Below are 21,156 nucleotides of genomic sequence, written 5' to 3'. Positions count from 1 at the left end.
CTCTTACACCCGTAATTAATATTCCTGGAATCACACTGTTGTAGAGTTAGGGGAGTGGGTGTACCTCTATGTATATGAGGCTCAAAAAGGTAGAAGACTGGTAGCCCAAAATAGAAATATATTTCCTGTTAAACGGATAATACAAAAATATCTTTTCATTAGGAGTTACTGATGGTACTATAGGTATTAAGTTTGAATGAAAAGCACCATCAACTGTAACATACAAACTGCTTTATCCTTTATGTACAAATAAAAGAGAGAATTTAGTTTCATTCTGAGTTTATTTAACATTTCATCCAGTTGAACTGAAAGAATACATGGCCTCCAACACTGGCAAGACACTGTAGTAATACTGAAATAAAAACTGCCAGTCAGTAAACACTTAACAATCATAATCCTTTATATCATGTTAATAGAAACATTAATGACTACTTAGCTTTATTGCATTTCATGTGGATTTTTTCCTCCAGAAAAGGTATTTCTACAAGATTGGCAAGGTTGCCAATCTTGGTTTATTTGTTCTTTGTTATAAACCATGATCAACAGATACAGTTGATAGCTTTATATAAAAGCATTAAGAGTCTGAAGCATCAAAAAACAATGTTTAAAAAGATGCAGCTCCATGTCCACCATCCTTTTTATTTTAAAACCTTTTTTTTTTTTTTATTTTGAGACAGAGTTTCACTCTTGTCACCCAGGCTGGAGTGCAATGGCACGATCTCAGCTCACTGCAACTTCTGCCTCCCGGGTTCAAGCGATTCTCCTGCCTCAGTCTCCTGAGTAGCTGGGATTACAGGTATGCACCACCATGGCTGGCTAATTTTTTAGTAGAGATGGGGTTTCTCCATGTTGGTGAGGCTGGTCTCGAACTCCCTACCTCAGGTGATTCACCCGCCTCAGCCTCCCAAAGTGCTGGAATTACAGGCGTGAGCCACCGAGCCCGGCCATCTCTTTTTATAACCTTTAATACACATGACTGGAGTGTGTAAAAGTTTGGTTAGTTTGTCAGTCTTCTAACCAGTCATTCGCTCTTCGCTGGAGGTTAACATTCTGAAATGGAGCTACAGTGTACCAGGCAGGGAGGACTCTGAGAGGAGCGGAACACCCGGGCAGGCAGCAAGTGCCTTGGCTTCTTATGAAAAGAGCCCCTTCAGTCTCTCATGGAGATCTGCTCTGAATTTCAGGCTTTACCACTTTTTAAAGAGACGCGTCAAGGACAACAGAATCTGTCCGAGGCCAGAATGTCACATGGAAGCCATTTTGCTTCAAACGGTTTAAGACAGAAAATCGAAATGAGAAGATTCTGGCAGCATCAGGGAAGGCTGCGAGTGGCCCAAAGCTTCAGATCTATTAATCCTTTCAGAGAAAAGAGAAACACAGACACAAGGCACGCCATTTTTTTCTTTATGAGGAAATTCAATCTGGTCACATTGTCAGAAAAAAAAAAATCTGTCAAAACTAAATAGTTTTTATATTTTTTTCACTTACAATCTCTGAATACAATGGTCTACAGTTCATCACTTCATGAAATGTCGCCCCTCAATATCCATGGGTGAATCGTTCCAGGACCGCTCTCCAATACTAATATCTGCGGATGCTCAAGTTCCTGATATAAAATGGTGCAGTATTTGCATATAACCTAGGCACATCCTCCTGTATACTTTAAATCATCTCTAGATTACTTGTAACACCTAATACAATGTAAGCACTATGTCAATAGTTATTATACTGTATTGGTTTTTAAATTTGTATTAATTTTCATTGTTACATATATTTTGTATCTTTTTAAAAAATATTTTCCATCCAAACTTGGTTGAATTCACAGGGCTGCAGCTCATGGATACAGAGGGTCGACTGTATATGACGTTAAACATCTACAGACTTGAAACATAATCTGCTGTATTAAATATATTATCTGTGGAATCACTACAAATCATGTAAACAGTGGTACATGGTTTCATTATTTTCAAATGAGGTGGAATGTAACATACAATATTCAAGTAAAATTCACCGTGACTGATTCATACACACATTATCACTGTGTCTTTCTGAAAGTCAAAGAGATCTACAAGAATGACAAGAAAAGACAGGTAGGTAGCTGGAACTATGGTCTCAGTTCTTATAGAAAAAAAAAAAAAAAAAACAACAAACTACATTCAGCCCAGTCATACAGCACTGGTATTGAGTATACTTCCAAAACTTGACATTTGTACATTTCAGTTATTTGATGTAAATAATTGAATACAAAGTGAATAACTGCAAGGTAAGATGAACATCTTTATAAGAATATAAAACAATAAATTAAAGTCTACCAAGGAAATCTACTCACAATCCGAATGTATGTAATTATCCAGCAGGGGAGGCATGTTGCACTGGTCCGTAACTGACTTTTGGAAGGGGTGTGAAGGAGCTTTTACCCTACAAATCCAAAAACTTCATCATTGACATTGGGCCAGCACAGTCCCCAAACCAGAAGCAAACTGCCTTTAATATTTCGGGTCCAGTTTTTACAGGTTAGCCCAGAGCTTTTGTATTTTCCCAGTTCACTGCTGAGCTCTCTTGTTGATTTGCAATGGAAGTGAGATGAAAATTCGGTATTTTAAACAGACTCTGTTTTCACTGATTGATAATCACCAGAACATTGACTGACCATATACTGAGCACCTATTCCATGTCTACCAGTGCTTTTTTAAAACCCTGGGTGAGGGCTGGGATATTGTCTTTGAAAAACAATGACTATAAAAGCTATAGGAAGGTATTTCTATAAATCTTAACATGATTCAATGTAAGGGAGTCAACAGGTGTCAGACGCTTGGCCCACACCAAGTGCTCTGTTAAAGTAGCAGCTTTATTCTAAAAGGCTAATGTGGGTCTTTGAAAGGTTTTTCTAACTGGGAGAACCCAGGTTGAATAGGATTTTTCTCACCAGCATGGCTACACCAGCTTTGCAATGGCAGAGTGAGCTGCAGAGGTTTCCTTCCCTCCTTTACAATCCCTTATTAAAGTACACACGTCGCAATTCAGGATGGCTCTCTTGGATCTTAGCTTGCAACTCGGCCTCCAAGCTTGTCACAGACATGGAACTGGGATAAGGGAGAAATGACAGGTTATTACACAGGCAGAGGTGAGAATCAGAACCTAGAAAGAGCAGGAAGAAGGCACAGGTGTGGAGAGCCCAGGACTGGTATAGAGGGTCTTGTTCTAGAAAGGCTTCATGCGGCTAGAAAATGAGATCATGTTCCTTTCAGAAAACTGTCACTCATAATGAAAGAAATGCATCTTAAGAACCCAACACCCAACACTTTTTACCTCTCATATTTTTAAAAGCTGAAATCTCTTATTGCTGGCAAGAGTATATGGTGATGACTTTCTCAGACTCTGCTGGTGTTAGGAAAACCATTTGTGGCCATGCCACTTTCCAAGAAAAACAGTATCCATCATTTGCAATGCCCACCATTGATAAAAAAGATATGCAGCCAGTGAAATGTATAACACTAAAAGTTTGCCTACATTAATGTGCTTTTGTTTACTGTATAATACATGCTTATTAAAAAACTTTTAGAAAATACTAAAATGCACACACACAAAAAACCCAAAAAAACCCGAAACATTTATAGTCCCACTGAGGGATAACTATTGTTAGTCTTTAAGTGCTTAAAAATGTATTTGAAGGTATTATGGTTTATATATAGTAAAGCTTATTCTTTAAGAGAAATGCATACTCATTAAATAAAAGCTTAAAAACTGTCCAGAATACCCGCTACCAGAAAAACTGCTAATATTTTGATATGTAATTAGTTTTAAAAAAATTATTTGGGGCTGGGTGCAGTGGCTCACACCTGTCATCTCAGAGCTTTGTGTGGCTGAAACAGGAGGATTTTCTGAGGCCAGGAGTTTGAGACCAGCTTGGGCAACACAGTGAGACCCAAATTTTGTATCTATAAAAATAAAAAATAAGGCAGGCATGGTGGTGATGTCTGTGGCCCCAGCTACTCGGGAGGCTGAGGCAGGAGGACTGCTTGAGCCTAGGAGTTCAAGGCTGCAGCGAGCTATGGCTGTGCCACTGCACTCCAGCCTGAGCAACAGAGTGAGATCCTGTCTCTAAAAAATTATTAAAAAATTGATATTTAACATAGCTGACATGCGATAGGCTGTAAGGTTAAAAAAGTCAGAATATAAGTTTATATTAAAAATGTACAAAGCAAATTTTAAAAATTACAAATATAGAAAAAGGGTAGGAAAAGCATCCCACCATGACTCTTTTTTATGTAGTGGGCCTTTTAGTAATTTTAAATGATGATGATGAGATTGATGACGGCAATGATAATGGCTATGACTTACTGCTCATTTTCTGGGCCAGACATTATGCATTTCAATCCTTATGAAAACTCTAAAACCTGAGGTACAACTGAAGTGTTGAAGTCAGACCTTTCTTGATCCAAAAGCCCTGCTATGCTGCCTCTTGGTCCTTCTGTTTTGCCATTGATCTCTAAGTATCTGTAATTACTATTAACGTATGTTAAAGTCCCAAGTCTGATGTTGAAATTAAAGTTATTCAAACCTTAGTGGATGACGGGGAGTATTCTCTTTTTTATCTTCTGGGAGAGTTTGTTTGAAATTGGAATGATCTGTTTCTTGACAGTTGGGAAAAGCTTACCTGTAAAACTACCTGGTTCTTGTGTTTGCTTTGTAGCAGGAAGATTAAATGCTGCTTCAGCTTCCGTAATGACTGTCTTGCCTATTCTTTCTAATTTTTCAGCTTTACTAATATTATTTCCAGAAATTTGTCTATTTTGCCTATTTTTAAATCTATTGACGTAATGTTGATAATATTATTTTTAATCACTGCTGAATCTACAGTTAAATCACTTTTTCGTTCATATTATTTGTGCCTTTCTTTTCTTTTTCTTTTTTTTTTTTTTTGAGGCAGAGTCTCTCTCTGTTGCCAGGCTGGAGTACAGTGGCACAATCTCGGCTCACTGCAATCTCTGCCTCCCGGGTTCAAGTGATTCTCTGGATTCAGCCTACCGAGTAGCTGGGATTACAGGCGTGTGCCACCACACCCAGCTCATTTTTGTATTTTCAGTAGAGATGGGGTTTCATCATGTTGGCCAGGATGGTCTGGATTTCTTGACCTCGTGATCCGCCCGCTTTGGTCTCCCAAAGTGCTGGGATTACAGGTGTGCACCACCACGCCCAGCTTTTCTTTTTGTTTTACTTAGTCTCACCAGACAATTGTCTATTTTGTTTCTATTTTCAAAGAGCCAAGTTTTCACTTTGTTGATCCTCTACTCTTTCTATTTATTTTATTCATTTCTGATCTTATCTGCTTCCTTCCTTCTTTTCTGATGTTTACCCTTTTGTGCTTTTTTTTAAAACTGAAGTTGGACATTTAGCATATTGATTTTCAGCTACTCTTCATAATATAAACATTTAAAGCTATAACTATGTCTCAAAGCAACACATTTGCTACTTCTCAAAAATGTTAATAAAGTGTGTTTTCATCATCACTTGTTCGCATAGGAGAGGGGCAACTGTGGTGCATTCATAAAATGCACTGTAATACAACAGTAACAATGAATGGACTACAGGTGCATGCACTAATGTAGATGAATCTTAGTTCTGATACTGAATAAAAAGAATAAGTACTAGAAGACTATATATCTTATGATAGGGTGATATCCTTGTCTAAAAAGTTCCAAAGAAGATAAACCAAAGACATATACACATATATAAAATGCAAGAGCACGAAATTCAGCATAGCGGTTAAATCTACAGGGGAGGCAGGGACACAGGTTGGGAGGAGCCTATAAGCTGTAACTTACTGGTCATGTATATGTATTTTATTTTTATTTTTTTGTTTTTATTTTTCTTTGAGACAGTCTTGCTGTGTTGCCCAGTCTGGAGTGCAGTGGTGCGATCTCGGCTCACCACAACCTCCATCTCCTGGATTCAAGTGATTCTCCTGCCTCACTGGGCACTGAATTCATGGATATTCATTACATTATTAGTATAAATAAAATCAAAATAAGCAAAACAGGGTCATGCTTGGATCGGTGAGGATAATGTGTTATGAGCCAAGGAATATTATTAATCCTACTCTATGAAATTGAGGAGCAAGTGACCTGAAGAAGCCAAACATATAAACAGCATATAAAGAGCAAAACAGCTATTTTAAAATAGAGTAAAACAGGTCATTGGTTTCCCAAAGGTAAAACCACACACTTTCTGAGAGCCTTGACTTAAGAACACTAATAGTTACAGAAAGCTTTTCTTTTCTACACCTAGAGTTTAAATGAATCCTAAAAAATAAATGTCAGACGATATTTTTTTCTTGCAGCACTCCAACAAAATCAAGGCCAAAGTAGAAACTTTCTCTGTGGGTTTTCAAATCTAAAATCCTTTAATCTGAAAATAATTACAGCTACATTTCTTAGGTGTTTCCTTGGTATCAGGTACGCCCCCTCAGCATTTTATGTGCTCAATAATCTAAAACACTGAGTCAAGGTGAGCTGCTGACCACCAGTATTCATAAGCCACATACTAGAGAAATGAACATTCTCAGGTTGAGCCCTGAGACTCTGGGGTTTGTACAATTAAACAGGTATCATTACTCCAGTTTAGAGATGAGGAAATTCATCTGAATCAGGCTTCCAGAGCAAGTTCTAAAAGTCCTGCCCTCTTCGCGGGGGGGCTCCTGAGTAGGCCCCAAGGTGATGAAGAGCTCCTGTCCATGAGATTTAAATTTCTATGAAAGAACAGCAGGGTCAGAGACAGAGTGGAAAAGCAGATACAAGGTGGAGTTCTGTGTCAGGCAGAGGGATCTGACAGCCTTAGCTCTAGAACACCTCATCCAAAACCTACTCTGCAAGGCGGGGGGATTAAAGACCACATGTTTGGGACCTACTGGTCCACAAAGGAAAGGCTATTACCAAGGCAAGGGGCCTGGTAACACTTACAGAAAACAACAGACAACAAAATGCCACTGCTTGTGTGTTGGCATCACACCAAGAGCAGGCTGGAGACCCAGACATAGAAAACGCCGATTTAATGCCAGTTAGTTGTGTTCTCACATCAAAGGCAGGATTCAAGGGCAGCTTGTGATGAAAGGCATGCACAAGAAAGCTTTTAAGGCAAAAAACTAAGTGGGAAGAAGGGAAGCAAATATACCAACCACCTAAGCTAAGTGCATACAATTGCTGTCCCTGGAGGTGGAACTTACATCCTATTATATCTGGATGACAGATGCATTTGTCAGTGGATTGGACCATATTTTAAATTTTCATAAAAGCAAATTTGTACCAGAATTAGTCTGATTCTCACAAAAGAATCAAGCATTTTCAAATTTAATGGAAGGGAGTAGAAAAGAACAGGGTCCATCTGAAATTAGACAGATGTGGGTTTGATTTCTGCCTCTATCCCTCCCTTCCTTTTAGAGACCCTGGCTTCAGTATCTTTTGACACTCAACTTCCCTGCTGGTGAAATGGAATAGTGGCACCTGTGCCTTCCAACTGGTTTTCAGGATTAAAACTCATGATTATTCTGAATAACAAATACATACCTTTTCTGAGGAAACAGGGCACAACACAGGGGTGTAGCAAACACCAAACTTAAAAAAAAAATACAAAAAAAAGTCAGGCGGTTTTAAACTGTTAGCTTTTCAGATTATTTTTCTATTTTACTTTTATAACAATCCCTTATTCCTTCAGAGTATTATGTTTTGTGTTGTCTAACAAAAATATGTCCTGTTGGTGTAAGTTTTATTACCTAGGATTGCCAAAATAATGAAAAAAAAAGTCACAGAGATAATTTAAAAAAGAATCACACAAATAGCCCCCCATGTTGTAGGTTTCTCTAAAGACAGTTAACTTCTATTTAATTATTGGGGGCCATATATTCCAGACGTTCTGAGATGGCCTCAGTTTCAAAATTTGTATCCCATATTACCCACTCACTTTTCATACACTGTGTATTTATATTTTTAAAAGAAATTAATTATGTAAAAAGTAATTCCTACTCACCAGAAGCCAACTAACCCAACTTGAATGGGTGCGCTCATCCATGGGAACCTCTGTGTTGAGAAATAAATGACTTTGAATGCTTTTTACACAGTCTTAGAGACAATTTTGTCTGATTAACTGTAAGGAACCTCATCACATTACAAAATTCAGATAGAATGTGGTTAGTGAAATTTGGGGGAAACGCTGCAACAAGGGTGTTATTCGAACTTCCTGTAGCCTTCTTTGATCTGTAAATCAACACACATGCAAAGATCAAGTGGCTTCTATTTCTTCCCCTATTGCCCATTTAATCTGAGCACTGCTTGGGTATGTACTGGAGGTGGGGAAACAGCTGTCAATTAATTGTAATGTATCCCCTGGCTGGGGAGGTAGGATAGCCTGGTGTCAAGGTCTGAAGACAGATGAACCTGAACTCAAGTCTCTGCCCTCCTGGTTAGTTCCTGATTGTGGGGAAGCGCAGACAGAGCCTAGCCTCTCCAAGCTTCCGTTCCCTTGCTATGGTGCAAAAGGAACATCACTAATAGGGAAGCGCAGACAGAGCCTAGCCTCTCCAAGCTTCCGTTCCCTTGTTATGGTGCAAAATGAGCATCATTAACAGCTTCCTAAAAGTGTGTGGATGAAGATATGCCAGATCACATTCATAAAGCACCTAGTATGGTGCCTGGAACATATCAGAAACCCAACAAATGCTTACCATCTCTCACCCCACTTTGCACCTCGTCTTTCTTGGTTTTAGTTGCTGTCAGTGTGGTTAAAACTATTTCTGGCATAAAACATTTTTGCTAGTCACACTTTTTTTTTTAATGGAAATGAACAAGTTGGTTGGTCTTTTGGAGAATAAATGCTGTTAGATTTTTAGTTTTAAAAAAGGAGTAGTACTTAAATACACAATATGAAGAGTGATGAGATATATGGTTATATAAGGCCACACAGATCACTCCTACCAAGGTGTGAGCTGGTTGTAATAAAATCAGCCAGCTTAGTTAAGAGTCAACACAAGCTGTTAGAAGACAATGTGCATGGGAGGCGTACCCTGGTCCCCAAAGAGACTCCTCTGGAGAAAAGGTTCATCAGGAGGATCAGCGTAAGGGTGGAAAGCGATGGACTAGAGAGGAAGGGAGAAGCAGCATCAAGGAAACTGATCCTCATAGGATACACAGAGGGGCCCCTCCCCACAAAAGATAGAATGAAAGGAAAACACTGTATCTTGGGTAACTGTCTCTGTTTGATGACGAACGATTATCATAAGGAGATGCTAAATACTCCCCTAGTACTTCCTAGCCAGGTGACATCTGGGCTGGGCAGGCTTGGTGATGAGAAGGCAAGTGAAGTACTGAGCAAGAGCTGGTGCATGGATAAACCTGACCCTGTCAGAGCAGCCTCATTTAAAAAAAAAAATTATTTTTTGTGATGGAGTCCATTATGTCGCCCAGACTGGAGTGCAGTGGCACAATCTCAGCTCACTGCAACCTCTGCCTCCCAGGTTCAATTGATTCTCCTACCTCAGCCTCCCAAGTAGCTGGCACTACAGGTGCCCACCACCATGCCCAGCTAATTTTGGTATTTTTAGTAGAAATGAGGTTTCATCATGTTGGCCAGGCTGGTCTCAGATTCCTGACACAGGTGATCCACCTGCCTCAGCCTCCCGAAGTGCTGGGATTATAGGTGTGAGACACCGCACCCAGCCAACAGCCTGCTCATTTTAAGTGGACTCTGGTCTGCAGAAAACTGAGCTAAACTGTTATCCAAAAGTGAGCAGCTGTCTGCCACCTTGGAGGTGGGCATGTGCAAACTACGTACTGACTGTGGCTTATGCAGAGGGTTTGGATGGAAAGGTTCCTCGCACAGACAGGGCTCCTAGACAATTTTAGTATTCTGCAAAACCCAACCTGACGTCCTCTCTTCTTCCAGCTCCTACCCCAGCACTCCATCCTGCCTTATTCATCCCTATCTCTCAGTTAAAAAGTCTGATACGTTAGTCAGCTAAGGATGTTTGGTGTTTCACTCGATATTTGCAAAATTTCTTGTGGTAGGGACATATCTTACCTAACAGAACTGTGCAAACAGAGGATGTTTAGATGAAAAGTCCAAATGAATTAAAGAGAGTAATTATATGTTTAAAACACATATATATATATATCTTTAAAAAATATGTCATATATATAATATATAAATACGAATCTATATTCATATATAAATATATATAAAAACATATTCAATGAAGTAAAGAGCTCAAAAGTTACTCTAAATTCTTTCTCCCCCAATTATCTTTTTCTAATAGTTTTACTTTATTTTTTATTTTATTTATTTTTTTTTTCGAGACGGAGTCTTGCTGTATCACCCAGGCTGGAGTACAATGGCGTGATCTTGGCTCACTGCAATTTCTGCCTCCTGGGTTCAAGTGATTCTCCTGCCTCAGCTTCCTGAGTAGCTGGGACTACAGGAGCACACCACCATACCCAGATAATTTTTGTATTTGTATAGAGAAAGGGTTTCACCATGTTGGTTAGCCTAATCTTGAACTCCTGACCTCGTGATCTGCCCGCCTCAGCCTCCCAAAGTGCTGGGATTACAGGCGTGAGCCACCATGCCTGGCCTCTAATAGCTTTATTGACATACACATTAAATGACACACATTTATTTAATGCACATATAAGTTCTTTATACGCATTAAATTATAAATGTGTATATACATGTGTAATTATAATACGTAGTGGGCAAGTGAATGAAATTATAAATGTGTATACACAAATTATAATGTCTATAAGTTATTTATACACATTAAATGACACACATTTATTTAATGCACATATTTAAAATGTATAAGTTCTGACATATATATGTAGCTGTGAAGCCATCACCACGATCAAAATAATGAAAATATTCACCACCCTGAATGTTTTCTTTGTTCCTTGTAGCCCTTTGCAGTTCCTCCCTCTTCTGTAAACCCTGCACCCCATTATATGGCTACCTCTCATCTTCCTGTCACTATATATCAGTTTACATTTTCTAGGATTCGATATACAGTATCTACTCTTTTATGCAATTACTTTGAGACTCATTCATGTTGTATGCAGCCCTAGTTGGTTACTTTTTATTGCGGAGTTAACTTTCCCTTGTATGGATATTCACAAGGTGTTTATCCATTTTCCTGTTGTTGAGCATTTGAGTTGTTTCTAGTTTTGGGGTATTACAAATACAGCTGCTATAAACATTTGTCCTTTATGAACATGGGCTTCTATTTTTCCTAGGTAAATAACTAGCAAGGAAATGGCTGGATCATAGGGCAGCATATGTTTAACTTTGTAAGAAACTACCTAACTGTTTTCTCACGTGACTGTACCACATTAATTCTCACCAGCGGCGGTGAGGGTTTCAGTTCCTCCGTTTCCTTGCCAACATTTGCTATGGTCAATCTTTTCAGTTTCTGATATTTTAATAGGTGTTTAGTGGCAGCTAATGTAGTTTTAATTTAGATTTCCCAATGACTAAAGATATTGAGAATTTTTTAGGTACTTATTTGATATCTGTATGTATTTGGTATAGTGTCTGTTCAAACCTTTTGCCCAACTTAAGTATTGTGGGTCCTTTATGTATTCTGGACACAAGTCCTTTATCACATACATGCCTTGTAAACAGTTTTTCCCATGCTGTTTCTTCTCTTTTCATTTTCTGTATAGTGTTGAAGAACAGAATTTTAAAATTCTGATAAAGTCCAATTTATCAATTTTTATTTTATGGACTATGCTTTCCATGTTGAGTCTAATAAGTCTTTGCCTAGCCCTAGTGTTCTATTGTATTTTCTTCTGGAAGTGTATAGTTGTAGACTTTTACATTTAGATTCTATGAACCACTGAGAGCTAATTTTTATATATAGTGTAGTCAGTTTCTTACACATTGCTTATATCCCAGCCAACCTAACCATCCATAAATCTCCCACAATTCATGCTCTGTGTACTTGCTGAGCTTTTGTAGAGCATGTGGCCCTTGGCCAGTCCTCTTCAAAGAAGTCTTGGCTCAACTACACTTGTTGGGTAAGATACCTCCTGTGTGTTCCCTCTGTGTCCCAAACTTTAAACACTGTGCATTTTAACAATTTGTCTTGTCCCTCTTCCCCATATCATGCTACATGATCCCTGAGAGCAGGGGTCATATCCTTTTTCTGGGATTCTAGTGTCTACCACACTGCTTGGCATAAACAAGATTTCAGCAAAGGGCTGCTGAAAAAACATATGAATGAACAAGTAGATGCTAAATTCCCATTCAATTAGCAGTTCTGAACGCCTACTGAGTAGATGCAGCAGTCCTCTTTTATAAAAGGGAATACAAAAGAATTAGAACTTAAGGAATAAGAACTAGACAGGACCCAAACCATATCAATTTCACTCCCAATGAAAGTGCCATCAAGAATGACCCAAGTTTAAAGAGACAACAGGAACTATTCTTCAAGAAAACTGTTCAAGCACTAGATTTTAGGCAGTGAACTTTCTGGTTTACTGCAAAAATTTCCGTGAGTCACCTGCCCACAGCTGATGCTGTTTTTTCCAGCTCTCCACTTGGGGAGAGATAAGGCGTGGGGGGATGGATGAGTCATGCAGAATGCTCCCCAAACATCACCGTTTAAAAAAGCTCAGAATGTTCAATTAGTTTCATGTTTGCGGAGGAGTCTGGTCATTTCTAAGGTAAGAGCCCAGATAAGCACATCCTTGCAGAGGAGGCACACCTGGCCCTGGAGCAGTGGGAAAAGGGGAAGGCCAACCATGGCAAACACCACCGCATGGGCATGATGAACTGCCAAGGAAGTGACCTCTTCTGCCTTTGTAGAAGGGGCATGGTGAAGCCGGCCTTCACAATGGAATGTGAAAGTGTTTCGAACATGGAAAAGTAGGGATTTTAATGTAAGCTGCCTCTGTGTATATTTTAGCAATGACTATACTATCATTTCTGTCCTATGGTCCTGTATACATGGGTGAAAGGCAACATAGACATACACCAGCAACCGTGAACTTGGAAATGGTAGGTATGTATGGGTGCCTTAAAAGTATTTAGCCATTACATTTTCAGAGCAGTATCTTTCATTGAGGTCTGAAGGAGTACAGCTACAACTGAGCCCCCTTGTAGCCAGTGAGGTGCCACGGCTGAGCCATGAGCTGTCCTGATCGTCAATCTGGGCCTGCACATGGGGGTTCTGAAACCAGTGGGCCCTTCCATGTGGGGAGTGGGGTAGGCAGAGGGCTTCTGTGGGGAGAGAAGGCGAGGCTGTACACTTCCAAATGATGATCAAAGGGTACAATATCAGGCAAAGCTAAAAAAACACAAATTAAGATGAAAGTGGGGAGAACACAATAGTTATTCATCTTATCATTGTGTAACAGCCTGGAACAATGTAGCAATTGTGGGCTAAGATGGGGCTAACTGCTTTTATCATTTGCCAGCTCCTTCGCATGAGAAAATGCCAGGGTATATCTACAGAAATTTCCATCTGTCACAGCAAGAAACTTATGCAACATGCCCAACTGTGTCTTCTGTTCAGTGTCTGTCACTGAGAGATGAGAGAAACTGTGGTGACTGTTCCCAAACTGGGACCCCATGAAGCTGCTACTCCAAATTACCTTTTCATTCCTGAGAGGATGACTGCTGACTTGCACACGTATCCTTCCAAATTCACATCATCTCTTCATTTTACCCAGCCAGGCATCCAATAAATCACTGTGTGTATAACTGATTTATAACCTTTCAATAGAAGCAGTCTTTATTTGCAAAAAGCTTTTTCAAATATCTGAGATTAGAAATAAAATGTTCCTGGGAACATCTTTTTATTTACATAAGTGCTCAGGAGAAACTGACCTTCAATTGCTTTACTGTTTAGGTTGGAAATAAACTGTAAAGTTTGAAAATGAAAAGAAATAAAGAGGGTTGAGAAAATGACAAAAGAACCACGGCTTACCTTCAAAAAGGCTTTCTTTTCCAAAGTGTTCATGATGAATGGAGGGATGGCTGGAAATAAAGATAGAGCCACTTACATCTTTATTTAATGTCAATTTTCAGCTTAAAAAACTTTTTTTCAACCATTTGACAGCTTCTGTCACTTTTAGGCTATTTCCACACTGTCACAGTAAAAACAATTTATAGTAATTCTTTGAATTATTACATCTGAATTCATTAAATTAAAAACTGTTCCCCTTTTCAAAATTTTTGAAAAGTAATATTATATCCACTGCCAGCCAGAAAATTTTATAATCCTGAAAGGAAGTTTAAGTTTCAATAGGCAAAAATAAAAATAAAATAAAGTGCACAAGGCAGGGAGGATGCTGTAAAGAATCCCGCCTGGAGTCAGACAGAAACTGCTTCAGTACAGGCTACACCAGGGTCCCCAACCCCTGGGCCGGCCATGGCCTGGTACGAGTCCATAGCCTGTTAGGAACTGGACTGCACAGCAGGAGGTGAGCAGCGGGCAAGTGAGTGAAGCTTTATCTCTATTTACAGCCGCTCCCCATTGCTCACATTATGCCTGAGCTCTGCCTCCTGTCAGATCACAGGACCCCGGACCCCATTGTGAACTGCACACGCAAGGGATCTAAGTTGTGCCCTCTGTGTGAGACTCTAGTGGCTGATGATCTGTCACTGTCTCCCATCACCCCCAGACGGGACCGTCTAGCTGCAGGAAAACAAAATCAGGGCTCCTACTGACTCTACATGATGGTGAGCTGTATAATTATTTCATTATCTATTACAATGTAATAATAGAACTAAATACACAATAAATTTAATGTGCTTGAATCATCTCGAAACCATCCCCCGACCCCTGGTCCATGGAAAAACTGTCTTCCGTGAAATGGGTCCCAGGTGCCAAAAAGGTTTGGGATTGCTGGGCTAGGCCACTTGCTAGCTGTGTGACCCTGGAAAAGTTACCTCACTTCTCTGAGCCTCAGTTTTCTGTTTTCTTCTTCTATAAAATGAGGGAAATTGTATTAAACTGATCCTGATGATTAGATACAATAATGCATGTAAAACTTTGGGTATGTGGTAGGCAGCATTCATTTATTTTCTGACAACTTTTATCAGACTAAACTGTCATATCCACTACTTCAATGTGTCAATTACTCTTATACATTTCACTAGGACAGAAAGATTATATTTCTTCTCTGGAGACTAAATAGTGTTTAAAATCACTAGGAATGGATGTGTCGGGCTGGGCTTGCTGACCTCTTAAGAAGAGTAAGGGAATTCAAAACAAAAAAGGCCACAATCAAATGCAAACCCAGGGCTGGACGTGGTGGCTCACAACTGTAAACCCAGCATTTTGGGAGGCCGAGGTGGGCGGATCATTTGACCCCAGGAATTCTAGACCAGTTGGGCAACATGCCAAAACCTTGTTTCTATAAAAAATATATAAATTAGCTGGGTGTGGTGGCGGGTGCCTGTAGCCCCAGTTGAGGCTGCAGTAAGCCATGATCACAGCACTGCACTCCAGCCCGGGGGACAGCGCAATATCCTGTCTCAACAACAATAACAACAACAAAACAGATCTAGGGCAGACGCTGGAGCTGCAACCTTGATTTCAGCAAATCTGGCAATCAGGGCTCAGCAGGCATGCCGGGGTGGCCTCCGTCGCCTCCTCTTAGGTTAGTGACAAGCGTGCTGGTCCTGGACTCAGGGGATGCTTTGCTTAGGTTTCAGGACTGTGGCTGTGCAGCCACGCCTACAGAACACACTGGCCTCAGACAGGGCACCAGGACACTCCTGTGTTAAATCAGATAATAGCAGTTTTTCCTCAGTTTGCTGGAATGTGAATATAATGTTCCTCAAAGTTTTCCTTCATGTACTTTTCTTCAACTTTTGTTGCCTGCTCTTCCTTGCCTGCTAATGAGTAGTTGCAGTGACAAAAGGAATTTAAAAACCGCAAAATAGCATTAATGGATAACTTGACAGCAGCTGATGAAGTATACTTCACTGGAGAACTTCATTTTAATTGCGAAGTGCTGTTTGCATTCAGTTTATATGATGAAAATTAAACACACTAATTTGTTTCTTTCTGTGAAGAGCACTGTGACTCCCAGGCCCTCTGATTTCTCAGTCTGAGACTTTCTTTAGGACCCTGGTCTGAAGGTAGCTCTAAGCAGCCTTAGGGTGGACTAGAGATTCTTAGCAGAACTAAACACAATGTAGACTTTCTATTTTTGGTCATGCTGTCCCCAGTCCCCATAGGGGAAACTGAGTAGTTGCTTGGCACACATTTTATCAATACCTGCTCCAACCATTCCAATTTGCTTCAGTTACCAAGGGTTTCCAATTGATACAAATAAATATTCAGTAGAAATTACTTCTACCCAAGGGCTTTTGGAAGTTTCATTTCGAGGTTTATAAAGATCCATTCCTTCTGGTCAAACTGTCACTCTCTGGCCCTGGTCCAGCCCGTCACTGGCTCTTGCCTGGATTACTGAGACAGCCTCCTAAACAGCCTCCATTGAACATTCTCGTTCCCCTTCAGCCTATTCTCAACACACCACCCAGAGTCACACACACACAACCCTAAATCAGACTGTGATTCAAATTCCTGCCTGGCTTCTGATCTCTCAGACTAAAAGCCAAGTGTGAAACGCCAGGGCTGCCATCTACCCTTTGCCGCCCGTGGCCTCCTGACTCCCCTCCTACTGCTCCCCACCCCTCCCACTGTGCCCCAGCTGCACCTGCACCTGCAATGCCTGCAACACACCCGGCAAACTCCTGCCTGTGTGGTTCCCTCTGCCAGAGTACTCGTCCCTTATACCTGCTTGGCTCACTCCCACACCTCCACCCGGTGCTATTCCCCGGCTGCCCTACCTCCACCCCTACACACCCTTACCCACCTTGCCCCTTTAGCCCTCATCACCTCTGCACCTACTATGTACTTTATTTACTTGTTTATTTTCTGCCACCCCCACTGGAAGGCAATTTCCACTAAGAGGTGCAATATTTGTGTTTGTTTTCTGGTTCACGGATCTGTGAACACTCGTTCAATCTGTATTTATGGAATACATGACAAAGTCCTGCTAACCCATGCCAGGGGCTGCCATGAGAATCCTGGACACGACGACTTGCGTGATGGCTTGTTTTGCAGCATTTGCCGACTCTCCCAAGCGGTTCCCATTCTCATCTGTGATGGGAATGCCAACTTTGAGTTCCCTGCGGAGCAAAACACATGCAGAGAGCTCTACCAATGCCTTCAAGAAATGTCCTGAAATAGTACTATACTGGGAAAGATCAAACCTATACTTAATTCAAATACCCACTCAAGTGTCATTTTTGGCACTGAACACATCTTTTTTTTTTTTTTTTTTTTTTTTTGAGATGGAGTCTCACTCTGTTACCCAGGCTGGAGTGCAGTGGTGTGATCTCTGCTCACTGTAACCTCCGCTTCCCGGGTTCAAGCAATTCTCCTGCCTCAGCCTCCTGAGTGGCTAGAATTACTGGCTTGGGCCAGTGTGCCCGGCAAATGTTTGTATTTTTAGTAGAGCTGGGGTTTTGCCATGTTGACCAGGCTGGTCTTGAACTCCTGACTTCAGGTGATCCATCTGCCTTGGCCTCCCAAAGTGCTGGGATTACGGGCGTACAGGCGTGAGCCACTATGCCCATCTGACACATCTATTTTTAAATACCATGGGAAGTTTAATCCTCCTTTGATAGAAATAAAAGTAAAACAACACAAGTAAACTTTTAAAACAGGGTGTATCTTTTTCAGTAACAACACAATTCAAAGGGTGGATATGCTAACTTCAGGAAAAAGCTAATTTCTATGCTCATGTGCAAATGTGAGCAACTTTCCAAATAAGAAATAGATATAAGACACAGCATTATTAAGTCAACTAACTTAATATGCTGACATGGAAAGAGTCACTCGTACATGGCCCTATTGTACATTTATTAACTACGTTTACTAACACTCTAACTTCGGCCGTTACCCTGTTTTTCGTTATCCATTCCAAAATGCTTTTGTTGTTCTTTCTTCTCCTTTCATTTTTGCCAGTTCTAAAACAATACTTCCAAAGATACAGAATAATCTTACTTTAAGCCCCAAAAGAAAATTCTGGAGGAAAAAAAGGGAATCTATTTTAGAGAATAAATTTTCTTTGGATAGGCTGTCTTTGTCCAACCCAAGCACAATTCAATGTAAACTTCAGATATGTCCTTTAAACTTTTTATTATGTAGACACAGAAAGACTATTCCAGCACTAGCCCCTTCCCGCACTCCTCAGCCTGCTTCAATCATTAGCAACTCGTGGCTAAGCCTGTTTTATCAACAAGCCCATCCTCACCCCCAACCCCAGTTTATTTTGAAGGAAATCCAAGATCTCATGTAATTTCACCTGTACATATTAAAACAAATATTTGAAAGCTTCAGCAAAACTAATCATTACAAGAGCCTCTCCTGTCAAGCACACATCCCTACTAAGAGTGCATATTCGTCTTACCTTTGCCTCATTAATGGAATATTAATGCAATTAGCAGCAGCTACGGCAGCAAAGGGAACAAAACGTCCTATCAGTGGTGAGACATGCTGCAGAGGAGAAAATTTCAAAAGCTTTATCTAATTTTTCCTGTACTAGTGAATGGAAATAACTTATTTCTTCTTGAACGCTCTGAAAAATGCAGAGTCCTATTTGCATACAAACTCAGGCCAAGAATACTTTCAAAACTTGTCCTAGTAGTACTTGTCTATTTCCCACATGGGTGTATTGGGACCACGCAAGCTTCTAAGGCATTTTAGCTGAGTGTGGATGCAGGAGTACGTATGGGCTTTGGAGTGCCAAGGGAGAGAGAGAGAGAGAGATGCTCTTGCCTCCCTTCAGAGCTGTGGCCTGAGGCCCACTGCTCACTGCAATGCCTCTGGGGGGCTGTTACGATGTGTGAACATTCAGCACTTCGTACACAGAGCCAGGCATAGACCACAGTCCTGGCAGGTGCTGGTGGTGACAAGTCTTCCTAAACTTACTGGAAGATATAACTACAATATGCAGTTGAAGAGAAGGAGTATAAAAGAAAGCCATACGACTTGAACTATTTTAAGAAACAATAGAGGGATTTAGAGCCAGACAGGTAATAACAAATGAAGCAGCTTTACTATGGAAATAAAAATCTGAGTACCTTGGTCAATGCATTAAGTCCTAGGGCTGTTGCTACAGCACCGGTTGTTGCAGAAACGTAAGCTGTTCCCAACTCACTGAAAGAGAAAAGGATATTATGTAGATGACGAGGGCATGTCAGGAAACGCTGGTGCAACACTATTTGAAGAAATAAAAGGGAAATATAAAAGAGCATGATTCAGAATGCAGAGTCTACAAAACAGTATTTGTTATCACTCTACAAATAGAGGAATCTGGAGAAAAAGCAAGCAGACCATAAAAAATGGCATTCTTCACATGCATCTTGACTATAACTCCAAAAAAGTAGACATGTATTCTTTGAAGTGAGTTGGTTAAAAAAAATAAATAAATAACCATGTTGCATTTGTGGAAAGGAGGGGAGTTGTGTGCAGGAAGCTATGAATACAGGGGAATGCATGTTGGGCTAAATATTTGGAGCATCTTTGCTTAAAAACCACTTCTCAAAATATTAATATACACACTGAAAGCAAAAATGAAGTGCTGCCATTTAAAAAATGATGTCTTACCTGTGTAAAAATACTGTCTTATCGTCTGAAAATTGTAACGCCCAAGCAATTCTTTTAAAGAAACTTTAATTGTGATAAACACCACTGTGTTGCAGATTTCAAGATCCTTTGTTCCACATGACAACAGCAGAAGAATACGGGTTGTCAAAAGCCATTTTAAGTGATAAAAAAGCACTTTTCTTTCAACTGTAATACAATTATGCTAACTAACATTTTTGGTTAACTAATCTTGTTAGCCTATTTTTTTAAAAACAGGTGACAAAAATTTACACTCATCGTTTTCCTTTGGGCTCCACAGATGAGTTATTTTAAAAACAAATCAGATATAAAGGTCACACTGCCATGGTCTCCCCTTGATTTCTGCAGAGACCACACTTTGTCTCCTCTGTTTTTCAAGTTGGAGTCTGTTGACTCAGGCAGGGTAGATGGGGAAACAGCCTGTCACTTATCGGAGGCCAGACCAATGTTGCCTGCTGTGTGTCCTACAGGGCCATGAGCTCCAGGGTGGGAAGGAGGTACATCCTGCTAGCAGCTCTAACGGCATGCATAATGTCTGGGAAGGCAGGCTGGAAGAAGACAGTTTTCTTGACAGAGCAAGAGAAAAAGAAACACTTCAAAGAAAAAGCTACAAAAAAGATACTACATAATATTCTGAACAATATAAACAATTTGTACACATGCTTTTTTTAAATAGGAGAGTATCATCACTTAATAAAATGAAGGATGGAGAACTGCAGACAGTGGTCAAATCTCACAGCCTTACTTGACAGTGAGGGGAGCATCTCCGCTTCTGTTGGTGTAATTGACAACGGCATTGAAGGACTGGTTAATCCACTGCCAGAACAGCACAGCCGGCGTAGTCCTAAAACAGAGCCATCCATCACATACCCACCATCACTGGGACCGAGCCGCTGCACGGAATAGAAAACGTGAACAGCAGTAACCAGAGAGGAGCTGTACTGGGGAAGGGAGAAAGCTGGGACAAGGTCACAGGCTTAGGACCCATGTGCTAGGCAAGCTTTTACCCTCTGGGGTCATCAGTTTCCTCGTTCCTTGGATATAGATAATGCCAAGCTCACAGGGTTACTATGAGGATGAAGTAAGGTAAAATTTATAGAGAGCCTGGCACAGAATAGACATTCAATAAGTGCCACATCCCTCCTCTTGGAAAAAAAAGATACAATTTGTATCTTTTTAGCCAAGCAGTCCTGGGCCCTCCTAACAGCATAGGCAATGCTCTTGTCTATGCCTACAGATATACCTTTAGTGTGCCTACATCTACGCTTATATCTATACCTATATCTGTATGAATGGAGTCAAAAGAGAATTTGCCTGCAGACTCTTCATTTTCTTTCTCCATCTCATTCTCTTTTGGGGCTAAGATTTAGAAAAAAAATTTGACCTCCTTCTGAATAACAAAGATGATGCTATTTAGCAGAGGGGAAAGGTTAAAAAAAAAAGATTCCCAGAGTACCAACATTTAA

The 21,156-nt window shown here is 40.4% G+C and overlaps 1 protein-coding gene across 4 annotated transcripts in view; it reads right to left on the bottom strand.

Annotated features, from left to right (window-relative positions):
* Window positions 1-267: 267 nt before the first annotated feature.
* Window positions 268-21,156, bottom strand: part of SFXN1 (sideroflexin 1) — a 47,854-nt gene continuing 26,965 nt past the window's right edge. For 2 of the 4 annotated variants that reach the window (XM_032260392.1, XM_032260391.1), the window contains exons 4-11: window positions 20,436-20,534; window positions 19,147-19,222; window positions 18,474-18,559; window positions 17,060-17,187; window positions 13,970-14,019; window positions 8,023-8,072; window positions 7,563-7,610; window positions 2,646-3,083 (exon numbers count right to left, since the gene is read on the bottom strand). In XM_032260392.1, coding sequence (XP_032116283.1) covers window positions 2,987-3,083; window positions 7,563-7,610; window positions 8,023-8,072; window positions 13,970-14,019; window positions 17,060-17,187; window positions 18,474-18,559; window positions 19,147-19,222; window positions 20,436-20,534 — 634 coding nt within the window. In that variant the 3' untranslated portion in view covers window positions 2,646-2,986. Of the gene's footprint in view, window positions 3,084-7,562; window positions 7,611-8,022; window positions 8,073-13,969; window positions 14,020-17,059; window positions 17,188-18,473; window positions 18,560-19,146; window positions 19,223-20,435; window positions 20,535-21,156 lie in introns of all 4 variants that reach the window. The other 2 variants (XM_032260389.1, XM_032260390.1) reach the window with 2 other exon arrangements.

Source organism: Sapajus apella, unplaced genomic scaffold, assembly GCF_009761245.1.
Source record: "Sapajus apella isolate SASKATOON/1434 unplaced genomic scaffold, GSC_monkey_1.0 scaffold117, whole genome shotgun sequence".
Taxonomy (NCBI): Eukaryota; Metazoa; Chordata; class Mammalia; order Primates; family Cebidae; genus Sapajus; species Sapajus apella.
Note: the sequence above shows the minus strand (reverse complement) of the source record. Positions and strands in the feature narration are given on the sequence as shown.